The sequence below is a fragment of the Ovis canadensis genome, chromosome 1 (assembly GCF_042477335.2).
Source record: "Ovis canadensis isolate MfBH-ARS-UI-01 breed Bighorn chromosome 1, ARS-UI_OviCan_v2, whole genome shotgun sequence".
NCBI classification, from domain to species: domain Eukaryota; kingdom Metazoa; phylum Chordata; class Mammalia; order Artiodactyla; family Bovidae; genus Ovis; species Ovis canadensis.
In genome coordinates this window covers 220,028,212-220,048,314 of record NC_091245.1, presented here as the reverse complement: position 1 = coordinate 220,048,314, position 20,103 = coordinate 220,028,212, and the positions used below count along the sequence as shown (strand labels likewise).

Sequence of the window (20,103 nt, the reverse complement as noted above, 5' to 3'; positions counted from 1 at the left end):
ATTATGCAGGACTGACTACATAATTTATAGGTCCCAGTGCAAAATGAAACCATGGAGCCTCTTGTTAAAACATTGTTAAGAATGCAAGAAGACAGCACCAGAGCATTAAGCCAAGCACGAGGCCTTGTGTGACTGCACAGATCATCCACCCGTGAAGCCAGCCCTCTGTTAATCTGCACAGACTATATCTCAAACATTCTGGGCAGATACGAAGGTCTGCTCAGAAGCACTGTGGTGGGGAGGTAGGAGGCCCCCACTGAGCATGGAGATTCTGGATTGTGGTAGCTCTGTGAATAGCTTCCTGTTATTCTTGCTGACCTTGAGCATGTTATTGAACCTTTTGGAAGTTCAATTTACTTATCTGTATACTTAAGAGAGGGAGAAGTGGGGAGTGTTTCAGTGTTTCTCAAACTTTATTTACATTTTATTTATATACTACATTTTTAATGTAGTGACTATGATTGTGGACTCTGGAATTATACCACCTGAGTTCTAATTTGGCTTTGCTATATTCTAACTATGTGACCTAAGTCAAGTGCCTTAGTTTCCTCATCTGTAAAATGGATCTGGTTGTGTGGATTAAATAAGTTAATATAAGTGAAGCCTTTGGAATGATGGCTGATATGTGGTAAGTGCCATATAAGTGTTATTTATTGCTTTGAATCATATGGCTTAAGTACTCATGTTTTTCCTTCTGTTTAACTCACTTTTGAAATTTAAAAATAATTGGGCTTTCCTGGTGGTACCGCGGATGAGAATCTGCCTGCCAGTGCAGGGGACACGGGTTTGATCCCTGGTCTGGGAAGATCCTACATGCCTTGGAGCAACTAGGCCTGTGTGCCACATCTGCTGAGTCCTTGTGCTGCAGATACTGAACCCTCGTGCACAGCTACTGAAGCCTGTGTGCCTGGGGCCTGTGCTCCAACAAAAGAAGCCAAAAGAAGCCGCCGCAATGAGAAGCCCAAGCACTGAAATTAGAGCGTAGCTTCTGCTTGCAGCAACTAGAGAAAGCCTGAGAAAGCTTGAGCGCAACAACGAAGACCCAGCACAGTCAAAATTAAAATAAATGAATTATTAAAAAGCAATGATTTGAGTATGTCTGTTTGTGTAGTGTTTGTGAAAGTGAGTAGTAACCTTACGATATTTTGAAAAGCTCATATGCTCTCTAAAATCAGTCCAAATATTAACAGTGGAATGGTTACCACACTGTGGGTAACACTGTACTAGATATTGAAGGCTATATCTAGCTTGGATAGTCCAGGAAAAGGTGAATAAATTCTGGGGTATTTGTGTCTGTGCCTTTATTCATTTGACGAACATATGACTCTAATATTTCTACACACTTTAGTCATTTCTACCCATAGTATCATCTTTGCATTGGTTTGCTTCTTGTTCCAGTGGCAAAATGTTTAAACAGAAGTGAGAGATTGTGAATAAATCATTTAAATGCTTTAGAACTTTGACAAGTCAGTGGGGTCCTTTCAAGAGATCCCTTAAAGTCTAACAAGGGATGAGGCTTAGGTAGTGCAAAATTGGTACAAAATGCCGACAGGAAGGTGCAGGATGGCCTTCAGAGGTGAGGAATCTTCTGGGAGACATATGCTCTTGCCTTTGATTACTGTGTTCCGCCCCCCACTTCCCTCTGTCTAAAACCTATCTTGTTGTCCAGTTCAAATTCTGCCTCCTTAAAGTCCTTCCCAACTATTCTGACTGAAAGATTCCTTTTTCTTATCTGAAGAGTGCTTTATAATCACAGATAGGTATTTATTGAGCATGAACAACAATGTGGTTTGGGAACAGAGGTCACCACATTGAACACCCATATTCCTCATCTCAAGGAGTGGTTGGGCTACGACTCCACGAGTCTGTTTGTTGCCTTGCCCAGGCTGGTTGATTCACACGTATTTATTTTGCCTCCCTTATTCTTTACTCTCCTATTCCTCAAAGCACCTAAGGACCTTCCTTAGCTAAGTATTTGTTGCCAGAGATGCCAGGGTTACCGAATTATATAGGAAATACAAAAATAATAAATAAGGAATCAAAATGAGCATTCACTTAAACATCTCTCTTAAGTTATCATGAGCCCCTATCCCCAGCCATTTCATCAGTAATGGTCGAATATGTTAAACAGGTAATGTGAATATAATATAAACTGATTCCAAAGGAAAATTAGAAATCTTGGGGACGATACAGGACTGTCTGAAAGCAGTGAAGTTGAGTTTAGAGAGAGCAATGGTAATTCACTTAAAGCTGTGGATGTTGAGAACCTGACAGAGCCTTATCAGTTTTTAAGAGAAGAAGAGAAAATCAGCAAGGATGATGATGTGATAGGTATTTTCCAAGAAAATGATTGGAATATCAATGGATGAGGAAAGATCTTGGGAAAAAATGAAATGCTCAAATATTTTGTGAAAGTTGATAAAAAATGAGGACTATTCAATGGTGCCAGGATGTAATTTTTGTCAAAAAATTATGCCAAGAATGCATACTTAATTCATACTTTGCTTGTTTAAAAATATGGCATGATTGCTATTTTAATTCTGTCCAACATAAGATAAATAAAATTCTTCATGATTTTTAGTTTTTAAGAATTCCGATCAACCTTTCCCACCCTCGATCAGTATCATTCTTCAGAACGAACAACCAAGATCATAACAGGCAGAAAGGTCACACGTGGCTTTTTTGACTCTAAAGCAGAAAGCAAGGATCCATAGAACCAGCCAGAATTCTCTTGGCAAGGGGATGCCCAATTGGGCTAGGAGGCAACTTTGGGATAAGCCTGGTCAAGGCCTTAGAAGGGAACTTTCAAGGCTCCAAAGGAAGTTGCTTACCCACAAAGCACCAGACCGCAAACCGGATCCACGTGATGGTGGAGAGCTTCAGCATGAGATAGATGTTCACCAGCATGGCAAAGGCAGGCACAAAGGGGAGGCAGGGAGCCATGTAGGGCAGCTTCTTGGGGTTCTCTGGTTGCTGCAGGATCACAAACACCAGGGCGCTGATCAGCAGCACCATCAGAACGACTAGAAGGATGGCCCACCAGCTCTGCTCTGAGATGTAGTCAGAACCGAAGATGATGAAGGAGCAGAAGACGAACATAAGGATGAAGAGCAGGAGCACGCAGATGGTCACCGTGTGCCCTGTGGCGGCGGTGGGCCGGTCCATTTTGCCCGGAAGGCCCAGCTGGATCCTCATGGTGTAGTAACGGGGCCCAATCAGCTTCTTCAACTTGATGAGATAAATGTGTTCAGATTCATCAGCTTCTATGCCTGTGGTCATGTCCACAGTGCCGTAGTTTGGGTGGTTGACGTTGTAGGTTGTCTTGTCTGATTTCCCTATGAGCATCTCATTGTCTCCCAAGGATGGCAGGTTTTTGGCCCCACATGTGTTGGTGGCTGGGCCAGAAAACTCTTCCCCTTCACTCACAGGAGAGCAGACTTCCTTCTCACAGTCAGCTAGAATGCCCTCCTTCTTCTTTGTGTGCTCCTCAGACAGGAATTTGACAAAGCCGTCAATGTCACTCTCGGGCTGGTATCGAAGCAGCAAGACACAGACAGAGACCAAGGTGTAGGCGAGGAGGGTGCCGATGGACATCATCTCAATCAGGTCTCTCAAGCTGACTAATAGGGAGAGGAGAGCTGCCAGGAATCCTGAAACGATGCAGGCCACCACGGGGGTCTCTGTGTACGAGCTCACGTGAGCCAGGAATCTGGAGGAGGGGCAAGCAGAGGGTAAACGGTGATTGATTCAACATGGTTTAACACCTCCTGGTCCTGCTCCTCCAGTTTACTTCTGGATTCACTACTTTAAATACTGTTGCTGTTCCTACTCCAGGATCTAGTTTCTGAAATATAATTTAAACAGAATCTATTTTAATTCCTTGGGTATGAGGCAAACTGCTCTATTAAAGTGCCTACTTCAATTATGTGATGTGGTGGGTTGATTGAATCTAGGAGGTTCTCAGGAATCTAAATTGAAGCCCAGACTTTGCTATGAAGAGGGGATAGTTGAAATCACATACCTGCCTGGTGGTCCTCTCCACCTGTGTTACCCAAAGTATGGTCCATAGATCAGCAGTGTTAGCAACACCTTGGAACTTGTTCGAGATATGTATTTTCAGGTTTCACCCACTACGTCAGACTCCCTGGGAGTGGGGCCCAACAAACTATACACTTTAAAAAACCTCTAGAGGATTCTGATTTTTGCCAAAGCCTGAGAAGCTTGCTCTACAATGAAAGTATAGGGATTTGGTTGCAAAATAGCACAGTCATTAAGAACATGTGCTTGTGGATGAAAGCTAAATCTGGCCAGTTACTCACTGGAGAAGATGGAGAAGACCATCAGGGGTGATTGAATGACAGGCGCTTGTTTAGCAGTTCCTTAGACTTAGGTAGGCTCCCACCTTCCAACTTCCTCTTCTCCTGGCCCTCATTCTTGCTGCTCTTCTAGTCCTCCCTTATTTCCGTGATTCACACAAGACTATAAACTGCTCAGAGGCCTAGCATCTCTTGGTTTTCTTTGACAGCAGAAAGACCTTTTGGATGTGTGAAGTTGTCACATCTCCACCACCATCAGCCTCCAGCTCCCCCAAGGTCTCAGCTCTGACCCAGTGGTGACCTCAGAGGGTATGCATAGGAACTGTTGCAGAAGGTGACAGCTGATGGCCGAGGTAGAGTTTCTGAGCTGGGTCCCTCTGAACCCCTGAGACCTCCTTGGCAGTTTGCTCCTTGTTTGGTGCACTTGAAGAATGCTTTACCTGCAAGTTCCTCACACAGGAGGCAAGAGGCACCAAGAGACGGGGCCACATCCCCTGTGTCATGGGCAGATAGGCTACTTCCTGGCCAGATTAGGGGACTGGAAGTGTCAGTGTCTTGATGTAGTTAAAAATCTGGTCATTCTGGTCAAACAGTCCTGGGTTCAAATCCTGACCCCCTCCACCTAGCAACTGGGGGATTTGGGGCAGGTTTTTGTTTTTGTTTTTGTTTTTTTTTTTACCTGAGTTTTCATCTAGTACACTGTTCTGTTAAATAGAGTTATTGTGATGCATAATGGGATCCCATATACCTGGGATACACACATGGTCAATAAATGGTGGTAGTCATTGCTGCTATTACTAGGTTCTGCTCAAAGGGTCTTATCCTCTCTTTGATTGTAACTTTGAACTTTTTTCAACTTCAGAGGGGCAGTTGTCAGGGCTCAATGTGAGGGCAAGCCTAAGACGCCCCTGGGATGGGTCCCTCCTTCCGGAGGCCACCCGTGTAGCATCTTGGCACCCACTATCTTTACGAAGGAGCAGCAGTGTCACATAAAAAGGGAGGGGCAGTGGGGGGAACGTACCAGTTTGTTGCTAGATTGAGGGACCCAGAGTCAAACTTAGGGGCTGTTTTAGGACCTAAATTATTTTCACTCAAACTATTTGCCAAGATATATGACAAGTTCCATGGTCCATGTGACAGGGAAGATGGGTGACAGTCTCCCTGGATAGGCATGGAAGAGCAAAATGAATGCCACGAGCATAGCCCGTACCTGAAGAGGAGCCCATCGCCGGCCATGGCATAGATGACCCTCGGCATCGGGAAGAGGGAGCCCAGCAAGCTGACCGTCAGTCCTGCAACGGACCCGATGGCCACGACGAACTTTGCCGCATAGAACCCACGAGCCACAAACATCTCCATGAGTGGGGACTCCGTGTCAATGGCATCATATGGCACCATCAGAGTTAGGATCATGCTCACCTGTTAAAACGAGATGAAACGTGGTTGGAGGCAGAGGGATCAGTCTGATGCATGGATGGGTGTCCCACAGCAGAGGAGAGAGACCTGGTCCTGCATGGGAGCCTGCATCTGCCACTTCCTGGCGTGTGCCTTTACTTTAGACCAGTCATCTGGCCTCTGGAGCCCTTGGTCTCAGGGTTTCCTCCCCACATGTGAATTCAGTGGACTGGACCAAGTCATTCCTACTGTCTCTCTGTGGTCCTTTCATATCTGAGGAATAAGTCTGCTGGTATTTCAGCTCCTGAAAGCGGAAGCTACATGGATAGTTCAGTGAAGAGCAGGCATTATCCGATGGCAGGAGCTGCAGCCAGAGGTCCTGGAGCCAGGGCCTGGCACTGACCGTGAGCACTGTGCCCTCATGGACAAAACTCATTTCTTCTGTACTTTCCGGGTCCTACAGGGTCTTTCCTACTTCTAACCCCAAAGACCAGAGATCAAAACTCGAAAGATAAATGTGTAGGGGATCCATAGCTGATTAATTGATGGGACTCATATTTCCATTTCCTCCAGGCAGGCCAAGAAATAAATGATGGCATCAGAATGGAGTCCAGTTCCACTGTGGGCTAGAAGACCACTATGGCTTTGCTTAACCGGGACCTGACCTATTTCTCCTCACATGTCATAGATCTACCATGACGTCCCTCCCTTCATAATTGGCCCCAGGCAATGGAGACGCCAGTCATAAGGCCAGGAGACCCCTGGGCTGTGAAGGCCAATCCTGGCATCATTGAGGGAGTTCAGAGCCTGAAAAGGAGAGAGTGGTTCATTTCTAGATCGCTTTTTTGCCTATGTCTGAGGAGCCAAGATCCCCCAGTGAAACAAAGTGGCCACTGGGGAGGCTGGCAAGAGGTGTGACCACAGCCCAGCAGTGTGGCTCTTCTCCTGGCGGTAGAGTGCGCCTGGTGACCAACACAAGACCAAACAACTCTTGAGGCGTGGTTAGGGCCCACACATTCTAGAAGGGAATCTGTCCCAGTAACATCATCACTTGCAACATCCTCTTTGGGGATGTGGTGGGGTAGACTGGAGGAGAGTGGGGTGGATTCTTACAGCAGTTCTCGGTGGGTCTCCTGCCCATGTTCGATTAGGGCAGTATGTGGTAGACTTACTCTGTAGTCCATAAAGCACTGTCCTAGGGAAGGAACTGTGATTAACTTTACTGTGTGTGCTACAAGGGTTGGCTCCTGGAGGAGGGGAAGGCATGAGGTGGTAGTACAGGAAGGGGAATACACAGCAGAATGTCTCTGTTGCTCCCCTGCTGCCCCTCCCCCTATGCTGTTCCTGAACGTTCTGTCTGCAGGGATAATCAGGGCTGGATAAGATAAGTTGCATGCATGTTGGTTGCATAAGCTCTGTGCTCAGTCGTGTCTGACTGTTTGTGACCCCATGGACTGTAGCCCTCCAGGCTCCTCCGTCTGTGGGATTTTCCCTGCAAGAATCCTGGAGTGGGTTGACATGCCCTTCTCCAGGGACTCTTCCCCATCCAGGGATCCAACCTGAGTCTCCTGCATTGGCAGGTGGGTTCTTTACCACTAGCGCCGCCTGGGAAGCCGTGTGCGCAGGGGAAGCGATAACTGACCTATCCGGGAAGAGAAACGTTTTGGTGGGCACACCATATCCAGGGCTGCTCATGTTTTCCTTTGGCTTCCAGGACAGTCCTGCTTTCTCCTTCCCCATTCTAGGGGAGCCTTGCCTCTTTGCTGCTGGGAAGCTCCCAGAAGACAGAAGAGCATTGAGGAGGGTGTACAGAGGCCCACAATGCCTCTGCTTGCTCTCACACCCACCCGTTACTGCCAGCCTATGATCTGAACTCCTTGGACGGCAGCCCACTCCCTGCATGCTCCCCCCACCACCCCCACTCCCAGCACCGGATGCCGGGATGCCGAGAGCCTGTGCGTAGGGCGGAGCAGGGATGTGAGCCACGGCCCAAGTGAGGGCCTGGGGCTTCTGTGTCCAACTTGGAACCCTGATTTTCTCCCTGTCATCAGCGGGTGGGGTGAGCTTGAGCCCGTGTTAAAAGAGGGAGCAACATGAACATATGCGTACAAACACCACGAATGCACAAGTGAAGGATTACTTCCTGACAGAAGGAAACCCAGTCCCAGAGCCACGCTTTAAGGTCAAATATGAAAAGTCCATGTGGAAGGTGCCATGATAAGCCTTTGTTACTTACGGATACATATGCTGTCAGGCAGATGACCAGGGAGGCGGTGATAGCATAAGGGATGGATGTGTTGGGATTCTTGGCTTCCTCTCCAGTGGTGGCGATGATGTCAAAGCCAATGAAAGCATAGAAACATGTGGCTGCTCCTTGCAGCACCTATAGAGATGAAGACATTTGAAATACTTAGAGAGTCAGTGGATCACCAGCGCCTGACACATGGTCCCCTTAATTGCCCGATGGTCAGCGGACATTACTGAGTGGTAGAAGGGGAAACATGGTGGAACTTGTGCTAAAGGCTTGAGTTCTGACTTCTACTAACTGTGTGACACTGGGAAATTTCTTCATGTATAAAATGAAGATAAGAAGAATTGTGCCCAAATAAAAATTAGGTTCATTCAACACATTGAAATCATTTTTGGAAGTAAGTGGGCTTAAAAGTAAATCAGTAAGTTGGCTAACCCTATGTCTTGGGGGAACTCATTAATTTATTTGTGCTTTATTTTCATTTAGTGGTTCTCAACCATAACCAGGGGCTGTGTGATAACCCCCAGGAAATGTTTGGAAATGTGGGGAGGTACTTGTGACTGACACAGAGACATGGAGTACGTGCTTCTGGCATTTAGTAGGGGTCTCAGATGCGGTTGCACAAATTCTCCTGCTCAAATTACTACTAGTGACCCTGGTAGATCATTTTCAGGGTATCTTCCAGATGTTAAACGATTTAAAGGATTTTTAGATTTTTCAGATAGACTCTTGTCTTCCATGGAAAGAAAGGGAGAGCTGATTTTGGGGGGTTTGAGCAGCCTAGTTGGGCTACACAGCCATGGAAGGGATGAAGAGTGAGGCAGAGTGAAGCTGGGGAGGTGGTATCCAGTGACACCTGCTGGATGTCTGTCTGACAGGAGCCTATGGGATTCCAAAGATGGTTGTAATTTGATGCGTCAAGATGTCAGCGAAAATCCTCCATTGAGGAGCATGTAACTTTCTTCCAAAGAATTTTTCAAAGTTTAAATTCTGTTTTCCCATCTTAGCATTCTCATTACCAGCTGAAAGTAAGAAATGCTTGGGGATATCCTTTTAGGGGAAGATGAAAAAGATTTTTCTGGATTTTCTGTGTATGGGGTGAAGGCATTTGACACCATGTAAACTCTAGCTAGGAGTCCAGGAGTGTGGCTCATTGTAGACTGGGCCAGTTTTTCCTTTTTGTCCATATTTGGTTTATAAAGGATGAAATTCTAAAAATGTGCCAAGCAGATACCTGTTCCTAAATTTTCACTCTTACCTTTCTGACTGACTTCTCACTAAGTAAAAGGCATAATACGAAGAACTAGAACCTACAAAGTACATCACAAAATGGAAGCTCGTCTCAAACTTTCAAAAGCAACATTTGCTCACCTGTAAAGTGAGTTAGTCTCTAATCTAGTCTCTCCTGTTAGGGCTCTAATGCTTCAGTTCTCTAACTGGGGGCTCTTATTCTGGGGTCCATGCAGTTCAGGAGAGTCAGAGAGTTTTGATGAGAAAAATAAATCTTTATTTTCCTTATCCTTGTATTGAATGTTATCATTTCTTTTGATTATGAGTATACATGACAAACTAACAGTACTGTGATATTTGTCACCAATCAGATATTTTCCCAATCATATTAGGTGTTGCAGAGATCTTGAAATACCCTTTGTGCTCATTGCTACTTCCAATTTATGTTAGTTATTAGACATAGATATTCATATTTAAAACACTAGTAAAGAAGCCCATGGTTATATCACAATCTAAAAATATTTTTGTAACTGTATTTCAATTTACAGTTGACCCTTGAACAGCTTGAGGGTTAGGGATGCTGACCCCAGCACAGTTGAAAATTCGAGTATAACTTATACTGGCCCTCTGTGTCCATGGTTCCTTGTGTACTTGATTCCTCTGTATCCGTGGTTCCATGTCCACGGATTCAGCTAACCACTCACTGATGTAGTACCATAGTATTTACTTTTGAAAAAAAAAAAAAAAGTGTAACAGCCTGATTCAAACTGCTGTTGTTCATAGGTTAACTGTAATTGGTTTCTTTTGAACTTCTATGTAATTAGGTTATTAATTTATAAACACAGTTTATATACAATATAAATACAATCCCAAAGGAGTTCATCTGCTTCACTAGACTGCCAAGGAGTCTACTGCACACACAAAAATCTAAGAACTCCTGATTTATTCTAGTGGAAAGAACTTCCATACAAGCAGTTGTCACCAGGGGGCTACTATCTGGGAGAGGAGATAACTCCCACTTTCACCCCAGCAGAGTCCTGCATTCCAGGGTGTGGAAAGTGTCTTGCCTCCAGACAAGGAGATCTCATCTCATGGTACACGGAGGTTCACAGGTTTGGAAAGGTACTTGTTTTCACTTGTCTAAAAAATGTTTCTGGTGGTCAAGGATGGATGGATGCTGGAATTTCAGGCTCACCAAGCTGCCCCAATCCAGGAAGGCCTTGATTTAAGACAGCTTCCAGAAAAACAGGTCCTGCTTTCTCTTCCTTTAACATCTTTCTTTCCATACACATGCACACACACACACACACCCCTCTTATAAATCATACAGTGACATTTTATGACAATCAGTCTGATGATGCAATCAATCCCACTTAGGATGTCCCAGGGCTACAGTGCCATATCCATTTGGAGTGATCACTGCTGGATGGTCTTAGATACTGGAAGAGCTCCCTGCTGAGGATAGGAGGGTGGGAAGGTCCTAAGTAAGAATTCAGGGCCAAGCTACCCTGGAAAAAGGTAAGAGACACGTGTACCCCAATGTTCATCGCGGCACTGTTTACAATAGCTAGGACATGGAAGCAACCTAGATGTCCAACCTAGATGAATGGATAAGAAAGCTATTGTGTACATTTACACAATAGAATATTACTCAGCTATTAAAAAGAATGCATTTGAATCAGTTCTAATGAGGTGGGTGAAACTGGAGCCTATTATACAGAGTGAAGTAAGTCAGAAAGAAAAACACCAATACAGTATAATAACGCATACATATGGAATTTAGAAAGATGGTAATGATGACCCTATATGTGAGACAGCAAAAGAGACACAGAGGTAAAGAACAGACTTTTGGACTCTGTGGGAGAAGGCAAGGGTGGGATGATTTGAGAGACTAGCAATGAAACATGTATATTACCATATGTGAAATAGATCGCCAGTCCAGGTTTGATGCATGAGACAGGGCACTCAGGGCCAGTGCACTGGGACAACCCTGAGGGATGGGATGGGGAGGGAGGTGGGAGGGGGTTTCAGGATGGGGGACACACATACACCCATGGCCGATTCATGTCAATGTATGGCAAAAACCAGTACAATATTGTAAAGTAATTAGCCTCCAGTTAAATAAATTAATTTATCAAAAAAATAAATAAATAAGGTGAGAGGTCTAAACCATGCCATAAGAAGATTAACTGAGGACACGGGGAGGGCTAACTGAAAGAGAAGGCTCAGTGGGAGATGCCTCCAAGATACAGGTATCTTGGAGCAACACCTTTCAATTTTGAAGTATGAATCATATAGTTGTTGGAGAGGTGCACTGTAGGCTCCAGGGGGAATCTCTGAGCCGTGCGTATGGGTGGGATAGGACTTGGTTAGGAGTGCAGATTCTATAGCCTGTCAGTCTTTGATTGGTTCTGCCAAGAATTAGCTTGGTGACATAGAACAAGTTCCTAACCCCATCAGTTCAGTTCAGTTCAGTCGCTCAGTCGTGTCCGACTCTTTGCAACCCCATGAATCGCAGCACGCCAGGCCTCCCTGTCCATCACCAACTCCTGGAGTTCACTCAGATTCACGTCCATCGAGTCAGTGATGCCATCCAGCCATCTCATCCTCTGTCATCCCCTTCTCCTCCTGCCCTCAATCCCTCCCAGCATCAGAGTATTTTCCAATGAGTCAACTCTTCGCATGAGGTGGCCAAAGTACTGGAGTTTCAGCTTCAGCATCAGTCCTTCCAAAGAAATCCCAGGGCTGATCTTCAGAATGGACTGGTTGGATCTCCTTGCAGTCCAAGGGACTCTCAAGAGTCTTCTCCAACACCACAGTTCCAAAGCATCAATTCTTCAGTGCTCAGCCTTCTTCACAGTCCAACTCTCACATCCATACATGACTACCGGAAAAACCATAGCCTTGACTAGATGGACCTTTGTTGGCAAAGTAATGTCTCTGCTTTTGAATATGCTATCTAGGTTGGTCATAACTTTTCTTCCAAGGAATAAGCCTCTTTTAATTTCATGGCTGCAGTCACCATCTGCAGTGATTTTGGAGCCCAAAAAAACAAAGCCTGACACTGTTTCCACTGTTTCCCCATCTATTTCCCATGAAGTGATGGGACCAGATCCCATGATCTTCTTTTTCTGAATGTTGAGCTTTAAGCCAACTTTTTCACTCTCCTCTTTCACTTTCATCAAGAGGCTTTTTAGTTCCTCATCACTTTCTGCCATAGGGGCTTCATTTTCTTCATCACTTAAATGGAAATAAAAATAGTATTTAGCTCATTGGATTGTTACAAGGATTAAATGAGATAGTCCATCATGGTTGTAGAATATATGCTCAGTTACTCAGTCATGTCTGACTCTCAGTGTGGCCTCATGAAGTGTAGCCTGCCAGGCTCCTCTGTCCATGAGATTCTCCAGGCAAGAATACTGGAGTGGGTTGCCATTTCCTTCTCCAGGGGATCTTCCCAACCCAGGGATCAAACCCGAGTCTTTCGTATTTCCTGCTTTGGCAGGAGGATTCTTTACCACTAGCACCACCTGGGTAGGTGCTTAATAAATATTGCTCTTATCAGTAGTATTTTTATTACTATTGTAAGTTTTTCTAGAACAGATGAAACCAAGAACACAAATTCCTCCTCTTCTTCCTCCTTATTTTTCTTTTAGAACTTGATGTATATTTTATTAACTGCTCCCATGAACCAGGAACTGTGCTTGGTGATATGGATACAGTCATGTGCAAAAAGTATGACCTCCTGGGGTTAGGACCCTAGAGGACACTGCAAGACCAGAAATGCTACCTTGACTGTGATGACAAATTGATCAAGATTAGCAAATACCTACATTTTTACAAAGCAGAGACATCATTTTACCAACAAAGGTCCATATAGTCAAAGCTATGGTTTTTCCAGTAGTCATGTATGTATGTGAGAGTTGGACTATAAAGAAAGCTGAGTGCCGAAGAACTGGTGCTTTTGAACTGTGGTGTTGGAGATGACTCTTGAGAGTCCCTTGGACTGCAAGGATATCAAATCAGTCAATCCTAAAGGAAAGCAGTCCTGAATATTCATTGGAAGGACTGATGCTAAAGATGAAGCTCCAATACTTTGTTCACCTGATGTGAAGAACTGACTCATTGGAAAAGACCCTGATGCTGGGAAAGATTGAAGGCAGGAGAAGAAGGGGATGAACCGAGGATGAAATGGTTGGATGGCATCACCAACTTGATGGACATGAGTTTGAGCAAGCTCTGGGAGTTGGTATGGACAGGGAAACCTGGTGTGCTGCAGTCTGTGGGGTCACTGAGTCGGACACAACTGAGCAACTGAACTGAACATTATTTGTAAAACACAGATGCTATTTCCCAAATGAGTGAAAGCATGAATGGAAATTACTGATAATGATTAGATACCAGAAGATTAACTATGGGAACTAGGTTAGTTGGGAAGAGAGAGAATAAGTTTGCAAAGAGAATGTCTGTTAGCCCCAATCTGCATATGTAGAATTAGAAAGCAGTTATGATTGAAGAAAGACTCAACAGATCAAAAGTAGGCCACCTGGAGGTTCTACTGTGATGGAAAGGCCATGAAATTTAACTCAGATGGTTCAAATGGAATGATTTCGATGAAGGGACTCTCGGGGTCAAAGCTGAGAGGAAGTGAGGAAGAAATGCCCTGGCCTGTTCTCTTCTCCCCTTCTGATCTCCTGATTGATATCTCCCATTGGCTAAACCTAACAGGAAGCCACCAGCAGGGGGTCTTCTGGAGCACAGACTGGAGCAGGAGTAGAGGGGTGATCTGGGGGAGTGCGGGCAAATGGAAGAAAACCAGCACACCTGCCAGGATCAAACAGACTCTGGCCTAGAAGATATAGATTAAATAAACAGATTATTTAAGAAAAGATAATACAGTTAACAAATAGGGTCACCTTTTTACAGGAGTTAGTTTGAATGAGTTTTTTTTTGGTGTGTGTGTGTGTGTCCTTCAAGCAAATAATCCCTGGTTGGTAAATACAACAAAGCCATGAAATGAAACTGTATGGGTGTGTCTCTACCCCAAAACCACTAAAACTGTTCTCTACTTCACTCTACCCAGATTTCAGATTGAGCCTCTGGTATTTACAATTAGGATACACTTCCATGCTTGAAAGAATGTATTTAGTACCCAGGGGTGAGCATCTGTGAATTAAATTAGTGGGTGAAGCGTGTGTGTGTGTGTGTGTGTGTGTGTGTGTGTGTGTGTATACATGTTTCTGCCTCCATCAGTACTTTATCCTAACTTTCCTTTAATGTCTTACATAAATAAAAACCAGTATTGACTTTTCAATTTGATGACGTCACTGGAAATTATTTTCCAAGGTCAGCCTGGTAAAGCTGCTCAGCCAGATGGTCAGTCTTTCCCTCTACAGAGCTTTGTGGGGCAGCAGTACCTGCTTCAGTTGCTGGAGGACTGTTGCTTAATTAGTTGACGAAAGAATGTCATTGCTGGCCTGTTACTCAACTTCAGAGATCCCTAAAAGCTGGGATCCCTGTGCCTTGCTGATATTTGAGAGGTGTTAGGATGAGGCAGCTCTCCATATTCTACCTTAGATATGCCCACGAGATAATTAGGCACATTTGTGTCATTCACTCTCAAGGTAACAAGACAAAACTCCAACTTTAGCAGCATTTCCTACCACCCTCTTGCTCCAGATCTGTTAGTAGCCTGTCCACAGCGACAGTGGAATGTGCTAATAGGTTCCAGTAAGTGGATTCAAATGTGGAGACATGGAAAACAACTTCTCTTTTTGGAGACTGTCAGCATTCCCCACAAATACTTGCTCTGAACCATTTTCCTGGGAGCTATTTGTACTGGTAGAATGTTTTATTTGGTTAAAGAGAAACCATAAGATAGCATCGAGAACAAATAACATACAGTGAATACGCATCCAACAATGTTCAGGGGCTGAGGAATTGCAGATGGAAGTGGGGGTTCAGCTGAGGGCCAGCAGTTACTTGATATAGGGAAAAAATGTTTGTTGTTCTTAAGCTCTTCAAGACCAAAGAAGCATTTGACCCAGAACCCGTAAGTGAGTAAACCATTCCTTATGCTATTTTTTTTGGAAGGAAGTGTTTGGAACAGGGAAAGACTAGGCTTCTGAGAGGTCCGTGGTCAGAGGATGGATTGCTCATTAACCCTTTAGATTTCCTTGAGAGTTGTGTTTGAAGTCACGTAACAGTATCTGTATAAACCATTCCCTCCACAATGGTGTCCTCCATCCCATCTTACCTATCGGGATTGAAGAAGAAAGTGGGTTGGTACTCTGAACTTGTCAGTCCCCTTGTCAGAGGTGGGCTTCCCTTGTGGCTCAGATGGTAAAGAATCTGCCTGCTGTGCAGGAGACTCAGGTTCAGTTCCTGGGTTGGGAAGATCCCCTGGAGAAGGGAATGGCAACCCATTCCAGTAAACTTGCCTGGAAAATTCCATGGACAGAGGAGCATAGCAGGCTACACTCCATGGGGTTGCAAAGAGTTGGATATGCCTGAGTGACTAACAAATTACATCAGAATTTTTTTTTTTTTTTGTCAGGGGTAGGGGTCAGATTTGCCCTAAGGAGTGAGGGAGTTCATGCAGTTGGCAAGTAGGCAACTTGATTTTGCTGACAGCTGTTAGAGAGCAGAGTGGGGAGTGTGTTTATTCACTTGGTGGATGACATGCTCATGAAAAGGTGTCAGATCTCAAAAAATACCGTGTATATTCAGAGTGGCCTTGCTGGACTGGAAAAGTGACCTAAAACCAAAGTCAAGAAAGAACAGGCCCAGGCAGCGGGCTGGGGAGGAGATGTACGATGCAGAAATCCAAGGCCAGGCAGAGAGGATGAGTCAGCACCATCTTCACACTGGGCTGGCCTTTGTGCTCAGATGATGTTTTTAGGCACAGCCACTAGGACACAGATTTGAATTTCCTGCAGGGAAAGAGGACTCACAGCGAAAAATCCAAAATCCCAGCCAGGTTTTTTTGGTGACCAATGATCAGCCTACTCCAGGTAGTAAGTTTGGGTTGGAGTGAGGTCAGTGGCCAAAGGTGCAAAAAAAAAAGAGAGTTGGTCCCATGCGTGAGGTCCTGGGAGCACTGGAGTGAATAAGGACTTTGACTCCTCCAGGACTGGAGTTGAATTCCACTCTACTTTCATCTAGACCTGTGATCGTAACTTTTCGTGTGCTCAGTTGCTTAGTCAGGTCTGACTCTTTGTGACCCCACAGACTGTAGCCTGCCAGGTTCCTCTGTCCATGGGATTGTCCAGACAAGAGTACTGGAGTGGGTTACATGTCCCTTTCCAGGGGTTCTTCTTGACCCAGGGATCGAACCTGTGTCTCTTATGTCTCCTGCATTGGCAGGAGGGTTCTTTACCATCAGCACCACCTGGGAAGCCCCAGGCTTAACTCTGCTCCCATTTTAATGCTCCTCCCCGCTCCAAGACTTCCAGTCTTTGTGAAGCTTAAAGGAAGTGTTAAGAAGACTCAGAAGGCAGGGGTCATCATACACAAGGTACTTGATGTAGTGGAAGGGGCTTTGGAGCCATACAGCTGGGTGGGGATTTCAGTCCTGGCATTGACTAGCTAAGTGACTTCTGGCAAGTTACCCAGCTTCTCTGAGCCTTGAGTTCTCCATCTGTAAGTTGGGGATAGCAGGGATATAACTGCTAACTGGTTCAAAGTTTTGGTATAAGAGTGAGATAATATTCATAGAGCATGTGCTGGGCACCCAGAAGGTAGTGGGTAAATTCTAGCTCCTTCCTCCATCATGATCATTGTTACTAATTATACAATGTGGACTTAAAAATATCTAAGGTTTTATCATCTTTTTGCAAACATTTGGTGCAATTACTTTTACCACCTGATACATGAGAAAATTGGAAAGCAGAGAAGTTAATTGTTGGCCAAAGTGTTACAGTAAGTCCCTGACCCAGTAATTTCTTACATTGCTAAGAAAACAGTGAGAACATTTTCATGTGCTATGATGAAAATGCAGTTGAGTCCTGGGAAAACATTCTTTCTTTGTCACTATTATCATTTGTTGTTTTGTTATATGATAGGAAGGGAACAATTTGTATCATGAGAAAATATAGACTTGGGGATCCAGAATGGGGTCAACAGTGTTTCTTTGTCTCTTCTTCTGGTTTGAACCAGTTTGAGGATTTATTCACCTCAAGGAGGAGGGATGAACCCTGTGGTTCTGCAGAATTCTTACTGATAAGCAGAAGACTAGAAACGTTGGCTTAAATTGTTTCCTTGCTTATTTCTCTTCACTGAACAGCGTGGCATGGTTTAGAATACACAGAAGTTATTTTGAGTGTTCTCCAAGAGCAATTTCTGGTCCCTGGAAAGCCAGTGTAAGCAAAGACTACAAAGCAAATCTGGTGGAATCCTGGCCTTCTGTCCCTGATGCTGGGAGGGCTTGTCTTCGGGCCTCAGTTTCTTTATCTGTTAAGTGAGGGGGTGGGACCAGGCGGCCTCTAAGATCCCTTCTAGCTCGAACTTCTCTGATTTCTGTTCTACAGTTTGAAGAAAAGAAGAATGGGCGAGCGAATTTTACCAGTAAATCCGTAAAGGTGGCATTTTCAGTCATATAGAGGAAGAATTCAGGTGTGACTTAGAACTAGCACTTGTCAGTATAAAGAATTTGCCACTTGGACCTTTCTACCTTTCTTTAGCATAAACCACACCATCAGATCACTGGGATGAGATCTGAAGATGTTTTGGTCCAGCCCACTCTTTTGTCAATCCCCCAGACCACACCAGTGGGCTTCTCTGCTCTCAGACCCCAGCAAGGACTCTCTGCCTTGGATCAAACATTGAGCTTAGATTTGAGAACTGTTCCTTTGTTAGTTCCATACTGAAGCAATGCTCACCCCTTCCTTGCCTGCCCACTGTTCTTTTTACTGCTTGTCTATTTACCAACTGTCTGAACTGAACAGTCCTATAGAGAGATTCTATAGGACTGAGCTGATCATGTGCAGGAATCAGACAGTCCTGTCTTTGGCTCTCAACTTGGGCACTTATGCTATGTGCTTAGTAGCAAGTCATTTGACCTCTCTAAGTGTTGAGTTTTTCCATCTGTAAGACTAGAATGTAAATATCCTCCTTGCAAGGTTATTGAGTGAATGTTAGTCTCCCTTAGTCATGTCTGACACTTTGTGACCCCATGGAGTGTTGCCAGGCTCCTCTGTCCATGGAATTCTCCAGGAAAGAATACTGGAGTGGGTAACCATTTCCTTCTCCAGGGAATCTTCCTGACCTAGGGATAGAATCCCAGTCTCCTGCACTGCAGGAAGATTAAATGAGATATTATATGCAGAATTAGGCACAATTGCAAGTGACCATAACTTCAAATCTATTATCATTTTCCATATAACATAGGAGCTCAAGAAATGTTTGTGAAACAGCTAAAGAAAAAAGAACCATTTCTTCAGAACATTCTGATGAAATTCAGATAAAAGGTGATGAAGAGAGTGCCATGAAGACTATGGGATAAGCAGCATTTCTTTTAACTCGTGTCTCAAACTGGTCATAGGGTAGTAGGCAGAGCGTGCAGCAGGTACACCCACAGGGATTTAGGAGTGAACTTACCCCTGACCAGCCATAGGGCAAGAATTGGCCCTCAGCCCAGTATTTCCCATTGATGAAGAAGAAGCCTGCAATCATGATGAACACCCACACGGCCAGGTTCAGCACATTGAGTACATTGTTGAAGCCCACAGAATTCTTCACCCCCAGCGCAACGATGATGGTGACGATGATTGCGATCACCAAAGCCAGAAGGTCCGGGTATGATTGTTCTCCTTTCCCTAGAGGATAAGATGTGAATTAATAATATTGTCCCGGCCCACCCAGTGCATCTGCACTCAGAGAAGGCTGGACAGTGTGTCATGGAAGGAGAAGGAACTGTGTGTGTGTGTATGTGTGTGGTCCACAGGTGTCTAGTTGCAAATGGGAAGGTTTTGGTATGTAGGTGAGATGACCTGATATCCTGGACCAAAAATTGGGATTCATAATATGACAACTACAGCAATTCTCTGAAGCCATGGCATGAAACATCTGAAGTCAGGACTATCCAAGGACATTCAAATGTATACGTGGATCTAACATGTTATTTGAACTATTTTATCTTCATTGTTGTTTACTTTATAGCCCAAAAGTATTCCATTTCATTCCAGCAATCTCTTTATTAGCAAATTTAAAAATGTGTGTCTTTGACAATTATTGGAAGGGATTGCAAAGAAGATGGCTGGGGAGCTCTCTCTGCCTGTTTGGTCTTGTTTGTTGGCCAGTGGACTCCTGCCCTCTATAGAGGGAATGTGGCACTGCTTCAGCAGTCAGGCTCCTGGATTTCAGCTCAACTCTGACCTGTAACCAGCTGTGTGGTCGTGGGCAAATGTTTCCTTTCTCTGAACCTCATCTGTAAAGTGAAAAATTTGGGCTACCTGATTTTGGAGGATGCTTTTGGACCTAAAATTCTCTATGAAATCAGTATCCTGAGAAGATGTTGTCTTCATATTTTAAAATTTTCTCATCATATGTAGGTGCTCAGCATTTTGGTCAGCTCTTCTGAGATAGGGGCACCAATGACTTGTATGCAGCCACTGAATTAGGCCCTTGATGTTTCGGAGCAAGACTTCCAAAGTCTCCTCCACTACAGTTTAGCTTCCCTTGATTGTGAAGGGATGGTCAGATAACTGAATGGAAGGTGGGGCTCAGGACCTGAAGTCTCAAGGTATTTTTCACATGGGCTTCTGGGTATTCAGTATTCACTCATTCTGTTATACCCATTCATTTTGTTTCTTTTAAATATATTCTCTTATTTAAAAATTAATGCATGCTGGTTTAGGATAAATTTTTAAAAATCTTCTAAAGAACCCATCAGAGAAGTTCCTCATAGTCCTT

The 20,103-nt window shown here is 44.4% G+C and overlaps 1 protein-coding gene across 1 annotated transcript in view; it reads right to left on the bottom strand.

Moving 5' to 3' along the window:
- SLC7A14 (solute carrier family 7 member 14) overlaps positions 1 to 20,103 on the bottom strand; it is a 53,652-nt gene that overhangs the window by 12,791 nt on the left and 20,758 nt on the right. Inside the window, exons 3-6 of the mRNA XM_069560405.1 lie at positions 18,790 to 19,007; positions 7,948 to 8,094; positions 5,527 to 5,735; positions 2,832 to 3,709 (exon numbers count right to left, since the gene is read on the bottom strand). Of these exons, the coding sequence (XP_069416506.1) occupies positions 2,832 to 3,709; positions 5,527 to 5,735; positions 7,948 to 8,094; positions 18,790 to 19,007 (1,452 nt within the window). The remainder of the gene's footprint in view (positions 1 to 2,831; positions 3,710 to 5,526; positions 5,736 to 7,947; positions 8,095 to 18,789; positions 19,008 to 20,103) is intronic.